The 22,462-nt window shown below is 39.8% G+C and overlaps 2 protein-coding genes across 5 annotated transcripts; one reads left to right on the top strand and one right to left on the bottom strand.

The window, feature by feature from the left end:
- Positions 1-4,010: 4,010 nt before the first annotated feature.
- Positions 4,011-6,806, bottom strand: LOC127524235 (uncharacterized). The gene is made up of 3 exons (XM_051915698.1): positions 6,299-6,806; positions 6,047-6,105; positions 4,011-5,527 (listed from the first exon to the last, which is right to left on the bottom strand). The coding sequence occupies exons 1-3, from the start codon at positions 6,621-6,623 to the stop codon at positions 4,946-4,948; spliced, it is 966 nt and encodes a 321-aa protein (XP_051771658.1). The 5' UTR covers positions 6,624-6,806; the 3' UTR covers positions 4,011-4,945.
- An 11,044-nt stretch (positions 6,807-17,850) lies between these two features.
- neurod2 (neuronal differentiation 2) lies at positions 17,851-21,285 on the top strand. Of its 4 annotated transcripts, none has more exons than XM_051915190.1 (2): positions 17,851-18,010; positions 19,773-21,285. In XM_051915190.1, the coding sequence occupies exons 1-2, from the start codon at positions 17,991-17,993 to the stop codon at positions 20,872-20,874; spliced, it is 1,122 nt and encodes a 373-aa protein (XP_051771150.1). In that variant the 5' UTR covers positions 17,851-17,990; the 3' UTR covers positions 20,875-21,285. The 4 variants fall into 4 exon arrangements, 3 of the variants coding, with proteins under 3 accessions (XP_051771150.1, XP_051771151.1, XP_051771152.1); XR_007932974.1 differs by lacking the exons at positions 17,851-18,010; positions 19,773-21,285 and adding exons at positions 18,017-18,192; positions 18,332-18,978; XM_051915191.1 differs by lacking the exon at positions 17,851-18,010 and adding an exon at positions 18,017-18,192.
- The last annotated feature ends 1,177 nt before the right edge of the window (positions 21,286-22,462 follow it).

Raw genomic sequence — 22,462 nt, 5'->3', positions numbered from 1 at the left:
TAAATAAACACTTACCTTCGACATGATCAAGTGACAGTCTCCCGTTATAGCTCGTCAACTTCACTGGAATTCTGCTAATTAATCTTAATTATTATTATTAATCTCTCCATCACACCTCGCGTCAAGGGGATTGAAGATCAGAGGCGGGGCGAGCTGACTTTCACGGATGTCAAATGCAGCCAATCACTGACGAGGGATTCCAGTGTTCCACCAATGAATCGCGCACTAGGGCGGGTCTATGTGTATGAAATGTGTATGATACTGCAGTAGCACCCATAGACATTATAATAAACATTAGACCATAGATATACATAATAAAGGCTAGATGTCTCGTCCTTTACTAGGCTTTTCCCCTCGACATTGCACTGTGCCTACTTCAGAGATCACTGTTCCAAAAAAAAAAAGGTGTCCAAAAGAAACATTCTGCGATTGTGTAAACAAACTTGTAAAAAGCTTTGGGTCAACAACAATCTTATAATACTATTATGTCATAGCCCCACAGGACCTGTATTGTACATACATCCACTAAGTAACTAACGATTATCCCAAATATAATCATAATATTGTCATATCTTACAGGTGAAAGGTGATCCCACAGGCTCTCGTTTTGAGACTACGGCGATTGGAGCATCCGTAGGCTGCACAAAAGTCTGGCATCTTCTCCTATAAAGCCAGCAATTTCCTGTATCATAATGTAAGATGTTTTTAACAAACCAAACCGATTGGAAATCATGTGCAACTTAAGTTATATTGAAATGAAAGAGAAATTCTGCCTCTCCCACTGATGTAAAATTGCTGGATAGCAGCTAAACTGTAACTACTAGGTCTCACTCAAAGCTTCTTGTTATTAGCCAGCTAATAACTACAACCACACTCACAGCTTCTTGTGATTAGCCAGCTAATAACTACAACCACACTCACAGCTTCTTGTTATTAGCCAGCTAATAACTACAACCACATCCACAAAGATTGTAATTTAGACAAAAGATTAGTTGTCATAAAATCGTTATTGGTGTCAGTAAAACCTATATAATTGAACAGCTCGATTGTGGTCTCAGCCTTGATAACTTGCGCAAGTAGCCGTGATACACAACTATGCTGCACGATTAAGTAGTTTTTTGAAAAGAAAAGCTGCAATTTCAACATGTTCAAGCATCCAGAATTATAGCCACGTTAATAACGTTTGTAAGGAACCAAACCATTTGTAAATCCATCAAGATTTCAGCGAGATAAGAGTATTTGTGTTCTTGCAGATCACTCACCTTACAACAGGTACCACAGAGCCCACCAGAAAGCTTGCCTGTGACAAGATGGCCACCGGTGATGACGTTAGAGACTCCGCCGTAAGACATCTAGCCTTTATTATGTATATCTATGCACTAGACGCCCTATCCAACTTATTCCTACGCCCCATGACGCTTTGCGCGAATTATGAGTGTAACTTCCGTTAAGCTGTAAACAGTCAGTAAAAGGCTCGCTCTATGAACGCAATAATACGTTTTTTTTTTGTTTTTTTAACTGGGTACAATGAGATGGCATTATTCTACTCACCCTTCAGCCAACGAACATTAAAAGGACATTTAAAAGTGTAAAAGCATCAACAAGGTACTTTCAACAGGCCATGAAAAAGCGCGATTCTTTCCACAGCAATAACGGACGGGTTAAATATAACTAGTGATATATATCTGTATTATGTAATATAAAAAAATGTACATGAACTTCAGCATTGCGTGATACTATTTCAAAGTGATTTTCATCATTTTTACAGATAATAAATTGTATTTACCTGTGAAAACAAACCTGGAAAGAGACGTGAGGCTTTGAGGAGAAAAACGAGAGATTCGTGCATTCCAGTGAATTATTAATGGGATATATATCGTAAATTATATCGGGAGAACAGACCACAAATGTGCAGTATATATTGTCCTTTTTCATACTATTACAGCGGTATGCAAAGGGAAAAAAGAAAATAATCACGAGATAGAAAGCAGCGACTGAAAAGAGCTCTTGCCATAGATATTCTTGTTATAACATGTTACGTTAAAATACCAAGCGTTACGTTATTCTCACGATGTCTGAAAATAAAACATGAAAGAAAAACTGACAGCTCATTTAGTCATTCTGACTGATAAGCTTTATTTGTAGGGCAACCTTATGATTTGAAACGATTCGTTTCAATCTTTTAAAATGGAAGTTCCCCAAACCGGAAGTGCAACCCATAATTCGAAACACAGTAGGCTAGTCAGGAATAAGGTGGATTGGCCTCTGGACCGTACGTCAACGGCGCTGCCATATTGTCCGGGGCAACGTTCCCATAACGCTCATAACTGGAATTGAGAAAAATGCCTGCTTCGTGTGCTGCTTGGGGCTGTACAAATCGCTGCACAATTGAAAACAGGTCTCGGGGAATGACCTTTCACAGGTAAGAATGAACATTTGTTTCTGGTTGTATTTGGTCATTATCTAATAGTAGTTGGTCACCGGAGTCAGTCAGATTAAAATAGCTAGCGATGTCGCTAGTTAGCTGTGAAAGTTGAGACATGAGTACATGATTTCTAATATAGTTTTAGCTTATATTATATTTTATTTTTGACACAGTTCCCTTTCCCACAGTTCGCTGAGCTGTCTTACACGGTGAGCTGGCCAGATGCTATTCTTAACACCTGTTTTCTGAGGGATCTGGACGAGGATACGATCTGGTATACTGAACCTGCATGTTTCTTTTCCCTAGTCGAGTCTATTAATCTGATTCTTTTTCTAAATGGTTCTGAGTTCGAAATTGAAGAGGTTCAAAAGAAATCGTATTTTCCTCGTCCGGCCCCCTCAGAAACACAGGCGGCTTGGCCAGTTCACCAGCCGCCGGTTTCCTCCACGTAAACCTCCAGTGGGTATTCCTCTGTGATCCTGAATGATCCTAAGCCCAGACTGTCCAAGAGGAGAGACACCGCAAGGCCCAGACGGCCTAAGAAGATGACTGCTGCCTCGCCAGAGCCTCCCGTGAGGCCTGCCTCCCAGCCTGAACCGCCGCTTCTATCGGCGCCCACTCCAGTACCCTTGGGGCTTTTAATCGAATATGAGGGGATGTCCTGGACTCCTACTCCAGACCCCTCTCCAGCAGCCCACGAGCCCTTTCCAGCAGCCCACGAGCCCTCTCCAGCAGCCCAGGAGCCCGCTCCTGCAGCCTTCCACAAGCCCGCTCCTGCAGCCTTCCACGAGCCCGCTCCTGCAGCCTTCCACGAGCCCGCTCCTGCAGCCTTCCACGAGCCCGCTCCTGCAACCTTCCACGAGCCCGCTCCAGCCCACCAAGACGTTCCTGCCCACATATCCTTGTCCACCTCGGAATCCCCCAAGAAAATTTTGGGGGGGGGGGCGTGTACCCGTGGGTGGGGAACTCATGGGCGGGGTTTCTCTGCCGCCGTGCACCAACACCGTAACAATTTTATAAACTAAATTTCCTGAAGTTTAAATATGCATATTTATTTTCTTAAAACCGACTTTTATGACAAGTAGGGGAGAGTGGGGTAAAGCGAGCTAAAATGGTATATCAGTAAAATTTACACATTTCCCATTAATTCAGGATGTTTCCTAGCCATGGAAATTATCAGAATGTATTCAGGACGAAGGTCAGCGAAAATATGATTGTTTTTTAAAAAGTCGTCTTGTGTCTCACTTTACCCCAGCTTAGGGGTAAACTGAGACAGACCAGAGAAATCAAGGGGGTAAAGTGAACCAGCTGGGGGTAAACTGATCCACTTGCTTTTTCCACTATGAAACTACCATAACAACACATGTTGTAACAGTTAGAATCCTGACAGCTAGCTTGACAACCACACATTCCAGAACTAATGTCAGACTAGTAACAGAATCATGGGGATTGGTCAATTAAGCACATTTTTTTTCTAAACACTTGAAAGTAACTCTGAACAAAATCAAATACAACATAATATAATTCAAAATATTTTAATTAACATTCAAATGACAGATAGAACCAGTTAGATTAGTCTGGGGGTCAGAACACAGGACCCTTAGAGCCAGCTAGTGTCTGGGGGTCAGAGCAAAGGACAATCAGAACCAGCTAGAACAGCCTGGGACTCAGAACACAGGACTAGACCCACCTGTATTAGAACATCAGCCTACTGTCATACTCTACAACTAGACCTACTCTACATTCCAGCCCTGAAGGTTACAGGGAAAGATGAGGAGTTGCTCTCTCCGTGTGGTTCCTCCAGGCCTTTTAGGTTGAGGCAGCTTCTTCACCACATCACTTTTAGGAACATGTGCCACATCATTTTCCTTTATAGCAAATGTGGGTCTCTCCCACTCTTTCGTGTTTCCCTGGATTCTTCTGAGAAATTGTGCGTCATCCTCAACTTTCTTAACCATGCCAATGTAACGGACACTCCTGTGTTTGGTTGCAAAGTTAACTATGACAAAGTCACCCACGGACAGATCTGTGTTTCCTGGATCACTTCTCTCATCCTCAGAGCTCTCTTCGTCAGACACATTATCAATTGAGACATCACTCTCCTCAGAGCTGCTAACTATGATTTTCTTTTTGGTTGCTTTTTTTTTCGGTTTTCCCTTTTCTTTGATATTTTTTTGCTTTTTCCCTGCCAGTTTCTTTTCTCTTTCTTTATAAGCCTTTTCAATTGCCTGCTTCTCAGGAGTATCAGTTAGGATGGCTGTCTTCACACGCTTTCGTCTGGTTTGTCTTCTGGGGGGACATTTGGGAAATGGTAGGATTTCACGAGGAGACACATATCCAGGTCGGCTGGGAACACGTGGCACATCTGAGTCAGCTGGTGAGGCACATCCATGTGGACCATGCACAGTGGTTGGATTAGCATCAGCGAGTGAATTATCTGCAGCGGGTGGTTCATCTGCAGGTGGATCATCTGCAGGGGGTGGACCATCCAAATCATCTGCAGGGAGTGGACCATCTGGATCATCTGCATGGTGCAAACGCTTCATCAGGGAAAATTTCTCGGTTATATGGGAAAATCCTAGTGAACCTAAATCCAGAAGTGATGTTGCGTGGTGTCACTGCTGACATGAAGGCCTCATTCACAAGTCCTGCAATCTGGTAGATCGAGACTGTTTTGCCAGGGTTGGATCTCATCCACCCATCAAGAGCTCGGCTGTATTGGGTCTTGAACGGGCCATACACGGTTTCATCGAGAGGCTGCATGCGATGGGATGTATGGGGTGGGAGGGTGAGCAGAACAATACCGTTGCTCTTGGCTATTTCTACTGCCTTGAGTGAGATGTGAGCCTTAAGATTATCCTGGATTAGCAGCATGGGACGCTCAGGGGTGCAGTTAGTGTGCTGTATCAGGTGATCAAGGAACTCAGCCCAGGTGTCTTCATTCTTCCATCCTGTTCTGGTGGAGGTACCTTTGGCTCCTGGAGGTGCTCCTATCATTAAGCAGTCCTTAAACTTAACTCTGGGGAAGATAAACATGGGAGGTGTGGCATTCCCAGCAGCATTCACTGCACACACCACAGTCACCAGTTCTCCTCTCTCAACCTATGTGACAGAACCAACTTGCTTTTTTCCTTTCTCTGTCACAACCTGATTCAAATAGAAAGTTTATAATCAATGGCATGTGCAATCAGTATGCTACTACTGGTCTAAAGGTACATTGTATTTCTTTCTTTTTCAGTTCACAGGTTCACAACATTACTAATAGCATTAGTTTCAGCATTCTGTCAATAGCTAGCTTTATCACAAGCCACTCAGTATCAGTCTGGTGCTCTCTAGTGTATCATGTGTAGCTTAGGCTACCTGCTGTGGCTTTTGTACTGTAAAGACGCCTGTTTCATCCACATTGTAAATCATGTGTGGAGGGAATGTATGCCTGTTAAAGATGAGAGGCAAGGGAAGAACCTTATCAGAATCAAAACCAAATCTTACAGGTAAAGCCTCCATAAAACATTTGCAACTAAAGAATTAATTCTGTCACCTATCCATCACTACAGCCAGATTGTCAAAGAACTCCCCAACTGTAGTTTTATTGAAGGCTGTAGCCCTTCCCAGGGATGTTGCCTCTGGAGTTCGGACAGAGAGGTGGCGACATGCTAGGAAGCTGCCAAACCAGTCTTCACCTAGAGTAGACAATTCATTATTAGCAGGGCTGTCAAAAGATTAATCGCAATTAATTTATTTTGGAACCGATTAAACGCGATTAATCTTTTGACAGGCCTAATTATTAGCTATAGGCTAAGATTTAGCTTTGTGGCAAGATCTGGCCTTAGCTAACCTACAGAATCATGTGATCTCTTGCACACCCTAGCCTACCTGCACATTGTGTCTTTGTCCAATTGGAAGGCACAGGGATATTGTTTTTCTCTGCATATTCAAATGCCAGTTGACGGCACTTAACTGGAGGAAGGCCATGGAACTGTTCAGCTAGTTGTTTCAAGTGTTTGGCAAACTCCTCCTCCATCTCATCTGTGAATATTCTCTTTGCCTCAGCTACTGCACCCCAGGCTACTGATTTTACTTCCCCTTTCTCTTTTTTCTTTATAAATATTTGGAGGCTTGACTTGTCAATATTTCTATCCCTTGCAGCTGCTCTTATAGACTTCTTTCCTTCCTTGACCTCAGCGGCTGCACTCTCCATCTCCTCGAGGGGTGTTTGCCCCAGGTTGTCTTCCTGGTGTATTGCCTTGGCATGATGGCTTTTCTACAATGTTTATGACATTAAAAATAAAACATATGTAATGTAATATTACATTAAAATATGTTTAAGACTAAACTTAACTTGTGCCTCATGTCTCACTTTACCCCAAAGCATTTGTCTCACTTTACCCCACCACACTACATATCTCTCTTAGCAATTCAGGCTAATCTTCAGCTAGCATCATCACATGGTTTTATATGTTGGTAGTTCATCAACATGTATGATATAAGTTTTTCTACCTAAATCAGTTTGCTTTGGCACAACAGTTGATCAACACTCTGGAGTCGGGTAACGCGCCGGCGTGTTTTGCAGGATTTTTTTTTTTTTTCACATTGCAACAAAACAGACTTGAAATACTCTGTCATTTTTTGTCATAGAGACATAAGTAATATATCAATTGAAACTATAGAATGTCTTCTTTTATTTGTGTACACTCAGACTAAAAACAAAATGTTGTGCTTTTTGCAAAATAAAGAAAACTAACATGATGCGTGTCGTCTGTCGTCTCCCTCTGAACAAAGTCCAATCTGATAGTTCTCAGAAAATGAACTGTAACTTAGTGAATACTAATGACACAAAAATGAGACTTATGTCTAAAGAAACCTTGAAATGTCAGGTTTTAAATCATGTAAGTCAAATCGAAAACACAAATTCTCTGTTTATGTAATCTGTATGAAAACAGAGACATGTCAGACGCCCGTGAGTCAGCTCATTATCCGCTAATGCGGCCACACCCACGGAGCGAGCGCTATTCAGACGCAAATTCTGAGGCAATACATGTATACATCGTCGCAGTCGTGCACTTATTATCTTCAAAAGTGTCTATCTGCATGTTATAGCCATGATTATAGCGACCTCTGGAAGCCTATGTGTAGCAAGGTTCAAGGTTTAGGAAGGAAGAGGACAGGGTCGGCTTGACTACTGACTGCTTTATTTTAACCAATTCAGCATACAAAAAAAAACAAAGGTGTGCAGACAGGCACAAAGCGGTCATAAATCATTCACAATTCTCTCCACAACAAAAGACACATCCAGCGTGGGCAGCAGTCAGTAGTCCTTCTCTCTCGCCCACTCCTGTTTCTCCTGGCGTTATATACTCTCTCCACACCAATTACTGAAACAAGAGACAGGTGTTCGTCATTTGCATTTAACCCACTCACTCACCGTTCGTCTCCTGACTCTCTCTCCCGCTGCCGACTCCGCTGAACCACGCCCCCCTCGCCACACTCTGTTAGTTCCTGGAATGTCACATGGTATGCCTGTTCTTCATTAGAGTAATTTGTGGACTAAATGTGCACAGAGCGCCCTCCGGCTGCAAGTATGAATTGAAAACACAGTATCCAGCGCTCATAGTGATGACAATAAATACTGAATAAATATTACTCCTCTGTATAGAAAATTGACATAAACATATGAGAATCCATCAATATTTCTCCAAATGTGCATGCTTTTAAGCTAAAAGCCTATATGAAATGCCATAGAGGTAACATGAATGTTCAGATGCTTTGCATTTCAGAAATACATTATATTTTAAAGTATATTGAAATAGAAAACCATTATTTGGTTTGAGACTTGAGACTTCTTTTAAAAAAAACATTATAATAGTAATGCGTCCAATCTTTTGGTACTGTAATTTAAACTATAATAGACCTATACAAAATTTTCTTCACATGATGTGCAATAATACGTGCATGCATGATGCATGCATGCATGATCACAAAAATCTTTTTTTTTTTTTTTTTTTTTTTTTTTTGTCAAGCGTGGACATTATATTAACTTGAATACAATAGCTGATGTGATCCTGTTATCAGAGGGTTTTTTTCACATAGCCTACCTGACTGAAAGGGCTCATTATGCGGGTCATTGTTTTATATGAACGAGTAGGCAGGATAATTTTTATGTCATTTTGAAGCAAAAATTCTAGTCTACAACCTCCAATACCCAGAAGTCTTGTGAACACACATGTAACATTTGCTTTTTGGCCTTATTTCAGTAAGTTTTTTGTTTTTTCAATAACCACGCATAAACGTTATTCCTTTAAAAATACAAACATGTACATACATGTTGCTCACATATTATGGTAGCCTAGTTCGTGCTGAATACAGTGTAATGACACTTTTTCCATTAATATGTTTATGAACAACTGAAAAAAGCACAAATGCCAGGGCATGTCGAACGTAAACTTCTCCAGGGCCCCAAATCAGCCTCAGACTCCAGAGGGTTAAGTTGACCGCAAGAAAATTTACTTTTACATGCAAAAAAAATATTTTTGTGAAAAAAAACATGCTTACCACAGCACCATGAGGTCCTCTCCTTCATGGCCAAGGGGAAATTGGAGGGGCTTGAAAACATAACGTCCGCAAAGACGTTCACTGGGACATTCACAGGACGTACAGCGGCCATTGGGGACGTTTAGGGGACTTTCAATTAAGTCCTCTTAATGTATTTTATTTTACTTCTAGGTTAACAAAAGAAAACAAACATGTTGTAAGGAGCAAAATACTTTTTTTTTTTTATTTATAAATGAACAGTTTCATAATTGTTGTGCTCTTTCCGTGTGTGTGTGATAAACATGCAGTTGTGTGTGCACGCGCATCTCCCATTGTCAGCTGTGGTAGTCCGATGGCAGTTCTTTCGTTGGCTTTTAACCTAAAATGACAAAATGAACACATTCAATAATGTATCAAAGTATCGTTTGTCTATTAAAAAACATTTGTTACTGACAATTTGGATTTCGTTAGACCAAGATTAGCGCACATTTGAAGATAGGCCGTAAATGGCTTTTTTGCCTCATTTAGGCGTCTCAGTGTTACCAAATGGAAATTCAATATTTAAGTTCAATTTTTATTACTATTAGATAATGTAGATAATAATATTATACCAATAATAAAAGATTATTACATAATAGGCTAAAGCTAGCTTCAAAGCGTTCACGTTATAACGGTCAGCCACACACGACAACTTCAGCAAACGTTTGTAAAAGTAATCTTGTCATATAATTTAAACTTTACAAGATAACAGTGGTTATGGTAGCTAATATCTACTAAACTAAAATTTAAAATACCATTTCAGCCGACGAAAGAGAAAACTCAAGGCCTCATCTGAGAAAATCACCGGCAGGACCGTTAACTCTCTACGCAGCTGAGCGTTGCCATGGATACATGCGCGTACCCTAAAGAATGACGTCACTTGATCGTCACTTGCTTGTATCTTCAAGTGTGGCTATATTACACTTTTTGCCACATGCTATACCTGTCTTAAGTGTAAAAACTAAAATAATCTTTTTTTCTAAAATAACTTTTCTTTAATAAAACCATGTTTGTCGCCTGACCAACGTTTGACAGGTATTTATCTTTGACAGGAATTGTCTTACTTGTGTTATTTTCCAATTTCTTTGCCAGCAATGTGCTTTTCCATTCTTCATCTTTTCTTTGGCTGCTTTCATCAGTTGAAGTCAATAACATTATTTTAGAGCTCCATGGGATTCAGTATTCTTCATGCATGGGAATACATAATAAATTGTATAGGGTGAGGGTGATTGGGACACTTTTTGCTATGGAGATGACTTGGATAAAATGTCCCATTCAGCCTGAATCTGTCACAGACACGCCAGGCTCCAACACTGTCCAATCACAGTGCATTCCCTCACCCGAATACTGATCACACGCACCTGCACTCAATCAGCACGCTCATCAGTCACCACATAAAAGACACTCACACACCTTCAGTCACTGTCCGGTCTCGTTCGCATCAAGACTTAACTTCATGCTTACCTCAAGGACTCCAGTCGATCTACTTACCTGTCTCCAGCGTCTCCAAGTCTCCTCCTGTGTTTCCAGTCTGTGTGTGAGTTGTCTATCGTCTCCGTTGCCACATCTCTCCACCATCGCCCAGGATCTTCACCACTACAAACCACAAAGGACAGTATCACTCATCTATCATTCTCCATTCACTCAAAGATCATCTGCATACTCACCTGCACTTCTGTTATCTCTGCTGTGTGTCAAATAAACAACCATTAACTGTACTCTTCAGTCTCCGACCCTTCTGTATTGTAACAGAAGACCGGACCTAAACCGCCAGACACCAGCATGAGTCACCCGGATCCATTCCAGGAGCTCGTTGACGCTTTGCGCAGAACACTCACCACCATCCACCATCACCGCAACCAGCGATCACCTCTGTCAACACCACCGTCACTCCTTCACCGCCAGTGTACGCCAGTCTCATGGCCAAACCGGCGCCCTTCTCTGGTTTGGCGGAGGATTGCAACGGATTTCTTCTGCAATGTTCGCTGGTCCTGGAGATGCAACCGCACTTGTTTCCCACCGAACAGTCTAAGGTAGCTTTCATAATTTCACAGTTGAGCGGCAAAGCACTGCAATGGGCCGAATCTATTTGGTCACAAAATAACGCTGTCACCCAGTCATATTCCAGCTTCGTAAATCACTTCAAAGAAGTCTTTGGAAAACCAGCCTGGGATTCTTCTATTGGTGAGAAATTGTATAATTTAAAACAAGGCACTATGACTGTGAATGATTATGCTATTAAATTCTGAACTCTTGCTGCCTCAAGCGGATGGAATGAACAAGCTCTGTTAACCACCTACTGGCAAGGATTGGACCCTCGAGTGCGGTTGCATCTCGCTGCATACGAGGATACCATCGGGCTAGAATGCTTCATTCAACTCTCCATCCGCTTCGCCACTCGTATGCAGTCATGTCTCGAAGAGCACCAGGGCCAGCCACAGTTCACCACCTCCCTCTGCCGACCAGAGTCCGTCAGCCCTCCAGAACCAGCACACGAGCCCATGCAACTGGATAATACAAGACTGACGCCCACTGAACAGCAGAGACGGCTGATCCAGAATCTGTGCCTCTATTGTGGTTCTCCTGGGCATGTAATCTCCACATGCCCAACTCGTCCTCCTCATCCCATGGTGAGTGTCATCATTCCCTTTTTTAATAAGATGAAACCACTCACCACTGTTGTAAACCTTACTGCTGCTGATGTTTCCATTCCAGTCAATGCACTCCTCGATTCTGGGTCAGCAGGCAATTTCATCTCTGGCGCCCTCTGATGCATTGATTACTCAACAATATCACCGTCAAGTTCAGATACCCCCTTCCTCTCGTCCCTGCTGCGCTTGAACATCTCCGTGGTGCCACTGTCTTCACCAAGTTGGACCTCCGCGGCGCGTACAACCTCATCCGGATACGTGAGGGGGACAAGTGGAAGACTGCCTTCATGACTCCTACTGGACACTATGAATATCTTGTGATGCCGTATGGCCTGGTCAATGCCCCCTCCATATTCCAGGACTTCATACATGAGGTGCTCCAGGAGTTCCTCCACAAGTTCGTCTTGGTATATATCGATGACATCCTGATATACTTCCGGAGCCTGGCCGAACATTGCCACCACGTTGCGGAGGTCCTGAAACACCTGAGGGAGTTCCAACTCTTCCTGAAAGCAGAGAAATGCTCCTTCCATCAGCTCTCAGTGCAGTTCCTTGGATACAACATCGACAGCAGTGGCATCCGGATGGACGAGAGGAAGGTTGATGCCATCAGGAACTGGCCAACACCCTCTACAGTCAAAGAACTCCAACGCTTCCTTGGTTTTGCCAACTTCTATCGTTGTTTCATAAAGGATTACAGCACCATCTCCAGCCCACTAACAAGCCTCCTCCATAATAAGCCCAAGTCTCTGTCCTGGACACCAGCCGCCACCAACGCATTTAACATCTTGAAAGAAGCATTCACCACCGCTCCTCTCCTCGTCCATCCAGATCCCGATAAGCCCTTCGTAGTAGAGGTAGATGCCTCTACCACCGGAGTAGGAGCAGTTCTATCTCAGCAGCAGGGGAACCCAAGTAGACTCCATCCATGTGCCTTCTTCTCCCGCAAGCTCAACCCGGCGGAGGTCAATTACGACATCGGTAATGGAACTTCTGGTCATCAAGCTGGCCCTGGAAGAGTGGAAGCATTGGTTGGAGGGTGCCAAACATCCCTTCTTGGTACTTACTGACCATAAGAACTTGGAGTATCTGAGAGTAGCGAAAAGACTGAATCCAAGACAAGCTCGCTGGGCGCTATTCTTCACCCGCTTTAACTTAGCTATCTCCTATCGTCCAGGATCCAGGAACATCAAGGCTGACGCCTTATCACGTCTGTATACTCCTGAAGAAAATCCAGAAGAACCTGAAGCTATCCTTCCTGAGAGACTCATCATCAGCCCCATAACCTGGTCTGAGGAAACCATGCCTCCTCCAATGCCTCCGCCAACACTCCGCCGGGTTGCCCGCCAGGCTTGCAGTATATCACCAGGACACGCCGCACTCCACTCATCCACACTGCCCACACGTCACTAGGCACTGGCCACCCGGGTGTCAATGAAACCCTCTCGCTGCTAAAGGAGTGCATAAAGGAGTGCATTCCTTGCATACGTGCAGGGATGCTAGGAATGCGCCATCTCTAAAAGTCCACGCCATCTTCCCTCCGGCAAACTCCATCCTCTGCCTGTTCCCAACAGACCCTGGTCACACCTAGGAGTAGATTTGGTAACACTTTATAATAACTCACGCTATGAAGCATTAGTTAAGCATTAGTAAATAGTTAGTTCATCATTTATAAAGCATTAATAGACATTAGTAAGCAGTTTATAAATACAGCTATAAATGCTTTGTTCTTGATTTATAAGCATATCTATAATGTGTTTAATAAATGTATTTTCATACTTTATTAATGATCAATTTATAATTTCTAAATTAAGTATTACATTATTTACAAACCAGTTATTTAGGAGTTGTCAGTGGTTCATAAGATCATTTATAAAGTGTAAGTAAATGATTAATAAACAATTTAAATGTACATTTATGCATCTTATTATTTAGACATATAGTAATAGTTACTCAGTGGGTTAATAAATGCTTTATTAACACATATTCCTACTGTAATTCATGATTAATTCAGGTAGTTATAAAACATTTAGTAGTTGTCAGTTAACTATTTTTGTGAGCTCATCTAAAGTGAGGACTATTCATGCCTCGTAAAGCTTTTATAAAGGAGATTTAAAGGATACAGAACATAGAAATATTTATTTCAAGGAATAAAATGAAACTTTACGATGGGTAACTTGATATAAAATTAAAAGTAACCCTCTGAAATTTCACAGAAAGTAAAAATCCCTGTACTCCTCCAGAAAACATAACTGTGCAGTAAAATGAAACTAAGCTTTTGCAATCTGATATAAAAATACATTTCTGTAAAGTGTAAATATTGCTGAATAAAATTTACCAGTGCCAACACTGGATTACAGGAGTGCCAAAATACAACAAATAATGTTTTTATAAAACATTAATAATGTAATAAAATATTTCACAGTGTCAAAACTACCTCAGTACTAACTTTAAAACATTAGAGAACAGCAGTGCAGAAGATCACTGAGCCTTTAAATCTTCTTTGTAAAGCTTTACGAGGCATGAATAGTGCTCACTTTAGATGAGCTCACAACAATAGTTAACTGACAACTACTAAATGTTTTATAACTACCTGAATTAATCATGAATTACAGTAGGAATATGTATTAATAAAGCATTTATTAACACACTGAGTAACTATTACTTTATGTCTAAATAATAAGATGTATAAATGTATGTTTAAATAGTTTATTAATCATTTACTTACACTTTATAAATGATCTTTTGAACCACTGACAACTCCTAAATAACTGGTTTGTAAATAATGTAATACTTAATTTAGAAATGATAAATTGATCATTAATAAAGTATGAAAATACAATTATTAAACACATTATAGATATGCTTATAAATCAAGAACAAAGCATTTATAGGTGTATTTATAAACTGCTTATTAATGTCTATTAATGCTTTATAAATGACGAATTGACTGTTTACTAATGCTTAACTAATGCTTCATAGTGTGCAGTTATTATAAAGTGTTACCTAGATTAGTTTTAAGAGTGATAAGAGAAATAAGATTGTTGAACTTCCTTCTCTTGTATCCTATTCTTCTTTAATCCAGAATGGCAGCACAGCTGAAAGGTGTGTTTGAACTGCACCCTCTACTGTACAGGCGTAAATATGCTTTGTGTAATTTTGTTGTTTTAATCCACAGTGGTGTGCTGTGGGATTTTTTACTTATCAAAACTGTGCCGTTTCAATATCACACTATTTAATTGTCAAAAAGAAAAAAAAAGTTCACAGGTCGAGTGTCTTTGTTTAGAAAACGTTTCCTGATGAACAAGATTTTATTTTTAAATAATTTGTATAGGCCTATCCTACTATGTAAATTATTGTTGTCATATTTTTCGCATGATTGTTAGAATACTGACGTTAACTCTACTCACTGATAACCCACAAGAGAGCCTGCATTAGGTTGGGAAATGCTGGTCTAGTTGACCCAATCTCTTCTGACACTTCAGGGTTGTGTTTTGGTCATGTTTAGGTGCAGGTCCTCGATCTGATCTGGATACGGCCTGGATCCGGCTGACTACGGTAAACCTAAGGATAAACAGAGAGACTAATATTAGCGTAGATACCATTCCTCTTATGATGTAAGTACATCGGGTGTTATAGGAAGTGTTCCCGGTTCTGGCTGACCAAATTTATGCAGCCTAACAATCCTTTAATGGATGTGAAAATATAAATTGATAATGTGTTATGTGTATGCAAGGTTAAAGAGATGTGTTTTTAGTCAAGATTTAAACTGACAGAGTGTGTCTGCTTCCCGATCAATGCTAGAAAAACTGTTCCAAAGTTTAGGTGCTAAATAGGAAAAGGATATACCGCCTGCGGTTGATTTTGATATTCTAGGTATTATGATCTGGCCAGAATTCTGAGATTGCAATAGACATGAAGGACTATAATACGTTAAGACCTCACTCAGGTACTGGGGAGCTAAACCATTTAGTGCTTTGTAAGTGATTAGCAAAATTTTAAAATGCATACAATGTTTAATAGGGAGCCAATACAGAGTTGACAGAACCGGGCTAATATGGTCATACTTCCTGGGTCTAGTAAGAACTCTAGATGCTGTGTTTTGGACCAGCTGTAGTTTGTTTATTAAGCATGCAGGGCAACCACCCATTAGAGCATTATAGTAATCTAGCCTTGAGGTCATGAACGCATGAACTAACTGTTCCACATTTGTCATTGAGAGCATATGTCATAGTTTAGATATATTTTTAAGATGGAAGAATGGGGTTTTACAGATGCTAGAAATGTGGCTTTCAAATGAAAGATTGGTATCAAAGAGTACACCCAGGTTCCTAACTGATGACGAATACTTAACAGAGCAGCCATCAAGTGTTAGACAGTATTCTAGGTTATTACATGCAGAAGTTTTTGGTCCAATATTTAGAATCTCTGTTTTTTCTGAATTTAGTAGTAGGAAATTACTAGTCCTCCAATTTTTTAATATCAACTATGCATTCTGTTAATTTTGTGAATTGGTAAGCTCTGTCAGAGCACGAAGAAATATAGAGCTGAGTATCATCAGTGTAACAGTGACAACTAATACCATGCTTTCATATGATATCTCCCAAGGGTAGCATGTACAGAGTGAAAAGCAACAGTCCTAGTACTGATCCTTGCTGTGCTCCATACTGAACTTGTGATCGTTATGACATCTCTTCGTTTACTACTACAAACTGATAACATTCAGATAAGTAAGATTTGAACCATGCCAATGCAATTCCACTAATGGCAGCATAATTTTCGAGTCTACTCAAAAGAATGTTGTGGTCGACAGTGTCAAATGCAACACTAAGATCTAGTAACACTAATAAAGAGGTACAACTACGATCTGAGGAAAAGAGCAAATCATTTGTAACTCTAATGAGAGCAGTCTTAGTACTATGTTACGGTACTCTATTTTCTAGGATCAAGTTGTGTTTTTTTAATAAGAGATTTAATAATAGCGAGCTTTAAAGTTTTCATATTACGTATTTATGTATCCGTATGAATTAATACTATTAAGAAGAGGATCTATGACCTCTGGAAGCATCTCTTACAGTAGTTTAGTCGGTATAGGGTCTAACATGTTATTGATTTAGATGATTTAATGAGTTTATACAATTCTTCCTTTAGCAACAAATTAATGGAATTTTTCCTTAGGAACACTACAATACACTATCTGATGTGATATTGTAGTAGACAGTTGCATGGTTATAATTTTCTCTCTAATATTATCAATAAGTTATAAGTAAAGAAGTTCATAAAGTCATTACTGCTGTGCTGTTTGGAAATGTCAGAAGTTAAAGCTTTATTTCTCACTAATTTAGTCACTGTATCAAATAATTAAACTTTAGATCATGATTAGACTTGAAATATTTAATTACAGCTTTGCACTTTACTTTCAGCGCTTTGCATATGAACCCCTAATAATAAATATCTTAATAAAAACAAGGTTTCAGTGTTTCACGCTTGAACGCATACTAATAATAATATTATTAAAACAAATACACAAAGAAGAAATACAACATGGTCCCTGGACCCCTAAATAATTTATCACCTTTTCCATCAAGCATTGGTTGACGTTTAGTTACAGATTCTGTGACATTTCCAACACCCAGCCTTCATGCAATTCAAAATAATTGCCACCAGGTGGCACTAGAACCATATTTTCAATAAATTTCAAACATCCATAGTTCAGATTGAGCAGGGCAGGTCGCAATAATGAGCTCCGTTGTAGGGTATTACTTAACAGGAAAGTAAATCACAAACAAATTCAGATATGTTTTACAATGAGATATGATTCACAATACGTATTATTGAAACAATTTGTACATTAATGTTTTTTTTTTTTTTTTTTTTTCTCTCCAGTATTTGTCCACATTTGGGGAAATAACAAGATTACGAGATTAAATAGACGAACATATATTGAATTTACGGTTTAAAATAGACAATCCTGTACAATCCTTCACCGCAAAAACCTTTCTGCTCAACAGCAAACAATAACGCGCGAGCACATCCACACACACACACACACACACACACACATTGGTTTGAAATGGTTAATTAATACATAATTAAATTGAATTTACAAATTAAACATAGTTTTATTTTTTTCACCACATTATCTCACCCCATATGTATCTAATAATATCAGTGTGCAATTGGGTGTAGTTTCTATGAAAGCTTGTTATACTTTAGTGAGGTGCGTGTGCAGCGGCAGCGACAGATGGTGGGCTCCTTGTCCCTCGGGAAGGCAATCTCTACGAATGCGAGCGCGTGTCAATCACCCGCTCTCATGTGATGGCTCCTGCCAGTGACGTGCCCACCATATGGCCTGGCATCAGAGCAGGTATGTAACCCTGCCTGCTAGGGATGCCACACCGCCTCGCTGCAGTCCGGGAAAGGGATAACACATACCGGATCACAGACAATCGCGCTTCTCTTTTTCTTAGTCTTCTTAGCATATAGGGAACTATAGCGTGAAGATCATGTAGACGTACGCGCCCTCACCCGTAGAGCACCATAAACTAGGTGAGTTTTTCAGACGTGATAGAATATATGATCATAACAAATAATTATTTATATATTAATTATAATAAATATTTAAAAGAAAATATGTCTAACTACTGATGCTGGTTGAATTTGTCTTTTATGTGTTCATCTAATTTAGATTTTTATCAGCTGTGATACCTTTTTTCAGAGAATGGTACGTTTTAATTAAAGCAGCCGTATGCGAGCCATAAATCTGATTCGACTCCTTCGGAAGGTCGATAACGATAACGGCTACAGTTTACACTAATCCAGGTTATTTAGACATATTTTTGACGAGACATTATGACAATGCTTAGTAGGTAGTTTTTCGTAGGCCTAAATACTATGTTGTGCAAATTGTTTGTTACATTTTCAATGACTTTTGATGAGATATTACCGATAATTCAGGCTTTCTTGTGGGTTATCAGTGAGTAGAGCTAACGTCAGTATTCTAACAATCATACGAAAAATATAACATAACAATAATTTACATAGCAGGGTAAGCCTATACAAATTATTTAAAAACAAAATATTGTTCAGCAGAAAGCGTTTTCATAACAAAGACACTCGACCTGTCAACTTTTTTTTTTTTTTTTGAACAATTAAATTGTGACATTGATTTGTTTTTTGTTTTTGTTTTTTGTTTTTCATTGCAATAAAAAAACCTAGTATTATATGTCCATAAGTTCAAATAAATTAGTTAACTATCTTAGTTTTTTTTTTTTTTTTTTTTTTTTTTTTTCCTTCTTCTTTTTCTTCTTCTTCCCTTTATCAACTATGGTTTTATAACAGGATGGAAAAGAGGGGACAGGACGGTGACCGACGGCAGTTTTAGAACCAGGACATGGGTTGCGATTTAGGGACCCCGCCCTCATCAAGAGGAGCCAGGATTTGGCTATTGTGTTCATAAATGAGATTGTATTACAATTTACTGTTAAATTGACTCTACAGTTACAGCTTTTCTTTTGTTACAATTATTCTTTTTTTTTTTTATCTTTTCGCCGTTTTAAAGGTTTTCGAAGAGTTTTTGGCTCGTGTCGTGTTTTTTGATGTGCTGGAATGCCGCCAGAATGAAGATGGAAAGGAAGGGGTGAAGGGGGTACTCGCTGCTCAAAACGTCCCCCTGAGACCCAAAATCAGGGGCCGCGTGCGAGGACCTGCTGCGAGGGGCCAAACAGGACTGCAGAAATTGGGAATTGGGGAGTGAGACCGTCTGGCGACGTCTGTCGCTCTCCCTGAATTAAAATCATACCACTTTCGAAGTGGTTTCCAACAGATAGCCTACTCCCAGCTTTCTGAAAATTATATGACACGTGATCGTTATTTAGCCCTACACATATTTCCTGTCAATTACGTTTTTGCTCGTCATTTTTAAAATCGTTCGTTTTGTCAAAATGGTATAGCTAACATAAATTATTCGAAAACAATCTTTATTAAGTGATGGCAGAGCGCATTAACTTTTACACTGTATGGGGTGCTAAGGTTGTTATTAATATTTCAAACCACATTTGTGCTGTACACAATTTCGACGTCACGGTTTAATTATTAAAACATTTGTTTACTCGTTGTCTATGTTTCAGTGGCGCCGTCATGTTAACAAGATTATTCAACGAACCTTCACTGCTTCCGGACATGGAGAAGTTCGGAGGCTGGGTGGATGACAGCGGGAGCGAGTGCTCCAAAACCAAGGACGAAGAGCAGGAGCGCTGTCGCCTAGGCGACGAGGACTTGGATGAGGGCGATGTGAAAGGCGGGAGCAGCCGGGCTCAGTCGGAAATTGCAGGGGAGGAAGACGATGATGAGGATGTTGATGAAGATGATTGTGGAGATGAGGGGGATGGGGACAGACCTAAAAAACGTGGGCCAAAAAAACGCAAAATGACACCGGCTAGGTTAGAGCGCTCGAAAGTAAGGCGCCAAAAAGCGAACGCTAGAGAGCGCACGCGCATGCACGATCTAAATTCAGCACTAGACAATCTACGCAAGGTAGTACCATGCTATTCAAAAACTCAAAAACTCTCTAAAATTGAAACATTACGGTTGGCGAAAAACTACATTTGGGCGCTGTCAGAGATCCTGCGGAATGGGAAGAGACCGGATGTGGTTTCATATGTACAGACACTTTGCAAAGGCCTCTCCCAACCCACAACCAATCTAGTGGCTGGGTGCCTCCAACTTAACTCAAGGAATTTTCTAACGGAACAATGTCAAGAGGGAGCGCGCTTTCACTTGCCCACCCCCTCGTTCTCCATGCATGCATATCCATATCAGTGCTCCCGTCTATCAAGTACACATTGTCAGTCCGGATCCAATGCACATAGCCTCAGAAATCACTCTTTCTGTTCGGCCTATGAGGCTCTGTACACCGAAGGCACGTCCCCAGAATACAATAGTCCAGATTACGAGGGCCACAACAGCCCTCCGGTGTGTGTAAATGGTAACTTTGCATTGAGACAACAGGAGACACTCTCACCAGAGGCGGAAAGAGGTTATCAATATTCTATGCATTACACCAGTCTGCATGGCTCACGTTCCTCCGCTGCTCATGGTCTTGCTTACGCCTCATCAGGTGCTCGCAGCGGCAGCGCGCACTCGGAGAACCTCCCTCCGTTTCATGATGTACACGTGCACCACGATCGGGACCCTGCATACGAAGAACTCAACGCATTTTTCCACAATTAGGTGATCTTTCCCTGCTAATGACCATTTTTAGGGGGGTAAGACAGAGGGAAAAGGGAAAGACATTTCCACATTCAAAACATTATTTAATTTACTTTACTGTACTCTGAAAGCAGGTGTTGTGGGCTCATCAGTTTTTTGTTTTTTGGGTTTTTTTTTTTTTACATTACTGAACAGTAATTATGTTTTTACAATAATTCCATAATGACAAAATGTATATAAAAGACGTCAGGACATGAATCCAACTGCTAAATACATTTTACCAAGTGGGAGTGCTATTTCTGATTGATTCAAATGTTTGAACCGTAACGAGTCTCTAGTGTAATGACAAGAAGAAGAAAAAAATGTTAAACTAAATTGTTAAATGAAGTCTGTTTTTTGATCAAACAAATAAAGAAACATATTGTTCCAGAATCATCTGGGGCTGTCATTTCCCATTGGTAACTGGTCAGACAGAAATTGTAAAAAATATACTAATTCAAGAATAAACAAATATGTGAGTACACCAGTTATAGAACAGTAACATTTCAGCGATAACAAAAATGAGAACGAAAACTGAATCTCATTCATTATGTTTTAATGGAACTTTCAATTCAGTGGAATTTTACGGTTTCCAAAATTCAGTGTATATTTTAGCCGACAGCTGCAATTTCACAATATCACATCCAAATTCAAAACCTGAAGGTATTCCAATCTGTCTGATTTTACAATAGTGTTGGATAAGATAAAATTACAAGCTGTTGGAGGACTAATTAAATTAGGACATACCATTATCTGTGGATGTTAAATAAAAATCAGAATGTGAACATTTAAAATTAGAATAAGGCAGCTTTCCTGGCATATTATACATTTCAAATACTGATGTCATGGAAAAGCAAAACAATTGCTACTAACACTACTTCTGAAAAAAGGTTATTGGATGGTTTAAATAATCATACACTTTTTGCATAAAAGTACTAATTTTACAATTATTGGAGTGTTGTGCATTTTCACTCTCAGTTTGAGCATTGTAAACATTTCACATCAACTAAAATAGGCCTACATAATGATCTGCTTATACTGAAGCGTTAACATTCCTCATTGGCTTAAATATGAATAGCCGACATATTTATGTCAATATGTTTTGCATTCTACAGGACTTATATGTCATATTTTTCCATTTAATTTCAGTCTGTAAAATATTTTATTATGATTGTTTGTATTATTAATTGCATTAACCTACGCTGTTTTTATTATTAATTGCATTAACCTACGCAGTATTATTTTTCTAGTCCGACCAAAATGATTAATTCTGTTTTTAAGCTAGATGGAGTACAGCATGATCTGATCACTTTATAAATAAATAAACTAATACGTTACGTGACTGAATTTCATTTTTAATGATTACATTAGCCTACTTCTCCCATGTTTAGAATTTAGATAGCATTAACATATTAATTCCATCATCATCATAATTATTATTATTATTAGGCTACTACTCAGTCGAAATTACGTCACATTTTTAGCAATCACTAATATACAATCAAAGCGACTTAAGTGCACAAATATATATATATATATATATATATATATATATATATATATATATAAT

The sequence above is a fragment of the Ctenopharyngodon idella genome, chromosome 12 (assembly GCF_019924925.1).
Source record: "Ctenopharyngodon idella isolate HZGC_01 chromosome 12, HZGC01, whole genome shotgun sequence".
NCBI lineage: Eukaryota > Metazoa > Chordata > Actinopteri > Cypriniformes > Xenocyprididae > Ctenopharyngodon > Ctenopharyngodon idella.
This window is presented reverse-complemented; position numbering and strand designations above follow the sequence as displayed.

Coding starts and splice junctions, on each gene's coding strand:
- LOC127524235 (XM_051915698.1), bottom strand. CDS start 6,623: ATGGAGAGTGCAGCCGCTGAGGTCAAGGAAGGAAAGAAGTCTATAAGA. Junction 6,106..6,298: donor GACAAAGACACAATGTGCAG/GTAGGCTAGGGT, acceptor TGTCTACTCTAG/GTGAAGACTGGTTTGGCAGC. Junction 5,528..6,046: donor TCTCTGTCCGAACTCCAGAG/GCAACATCCCTG, acceptor TCTGTCACATAG/GTTGAGAGAGGAGAACTGGT.
- neurod2 (XM_051915190.1), top strand. CDS start 17,991: ATGGCCTGGCATCAGAGCAG. Junction 18,011..19,772: donor ATGGCCTGGCATCAGAGCAG/GTATGTAACCCT, acceptor TCTATGTTTCAG/TGGCGCCGTCATGTTAACAA.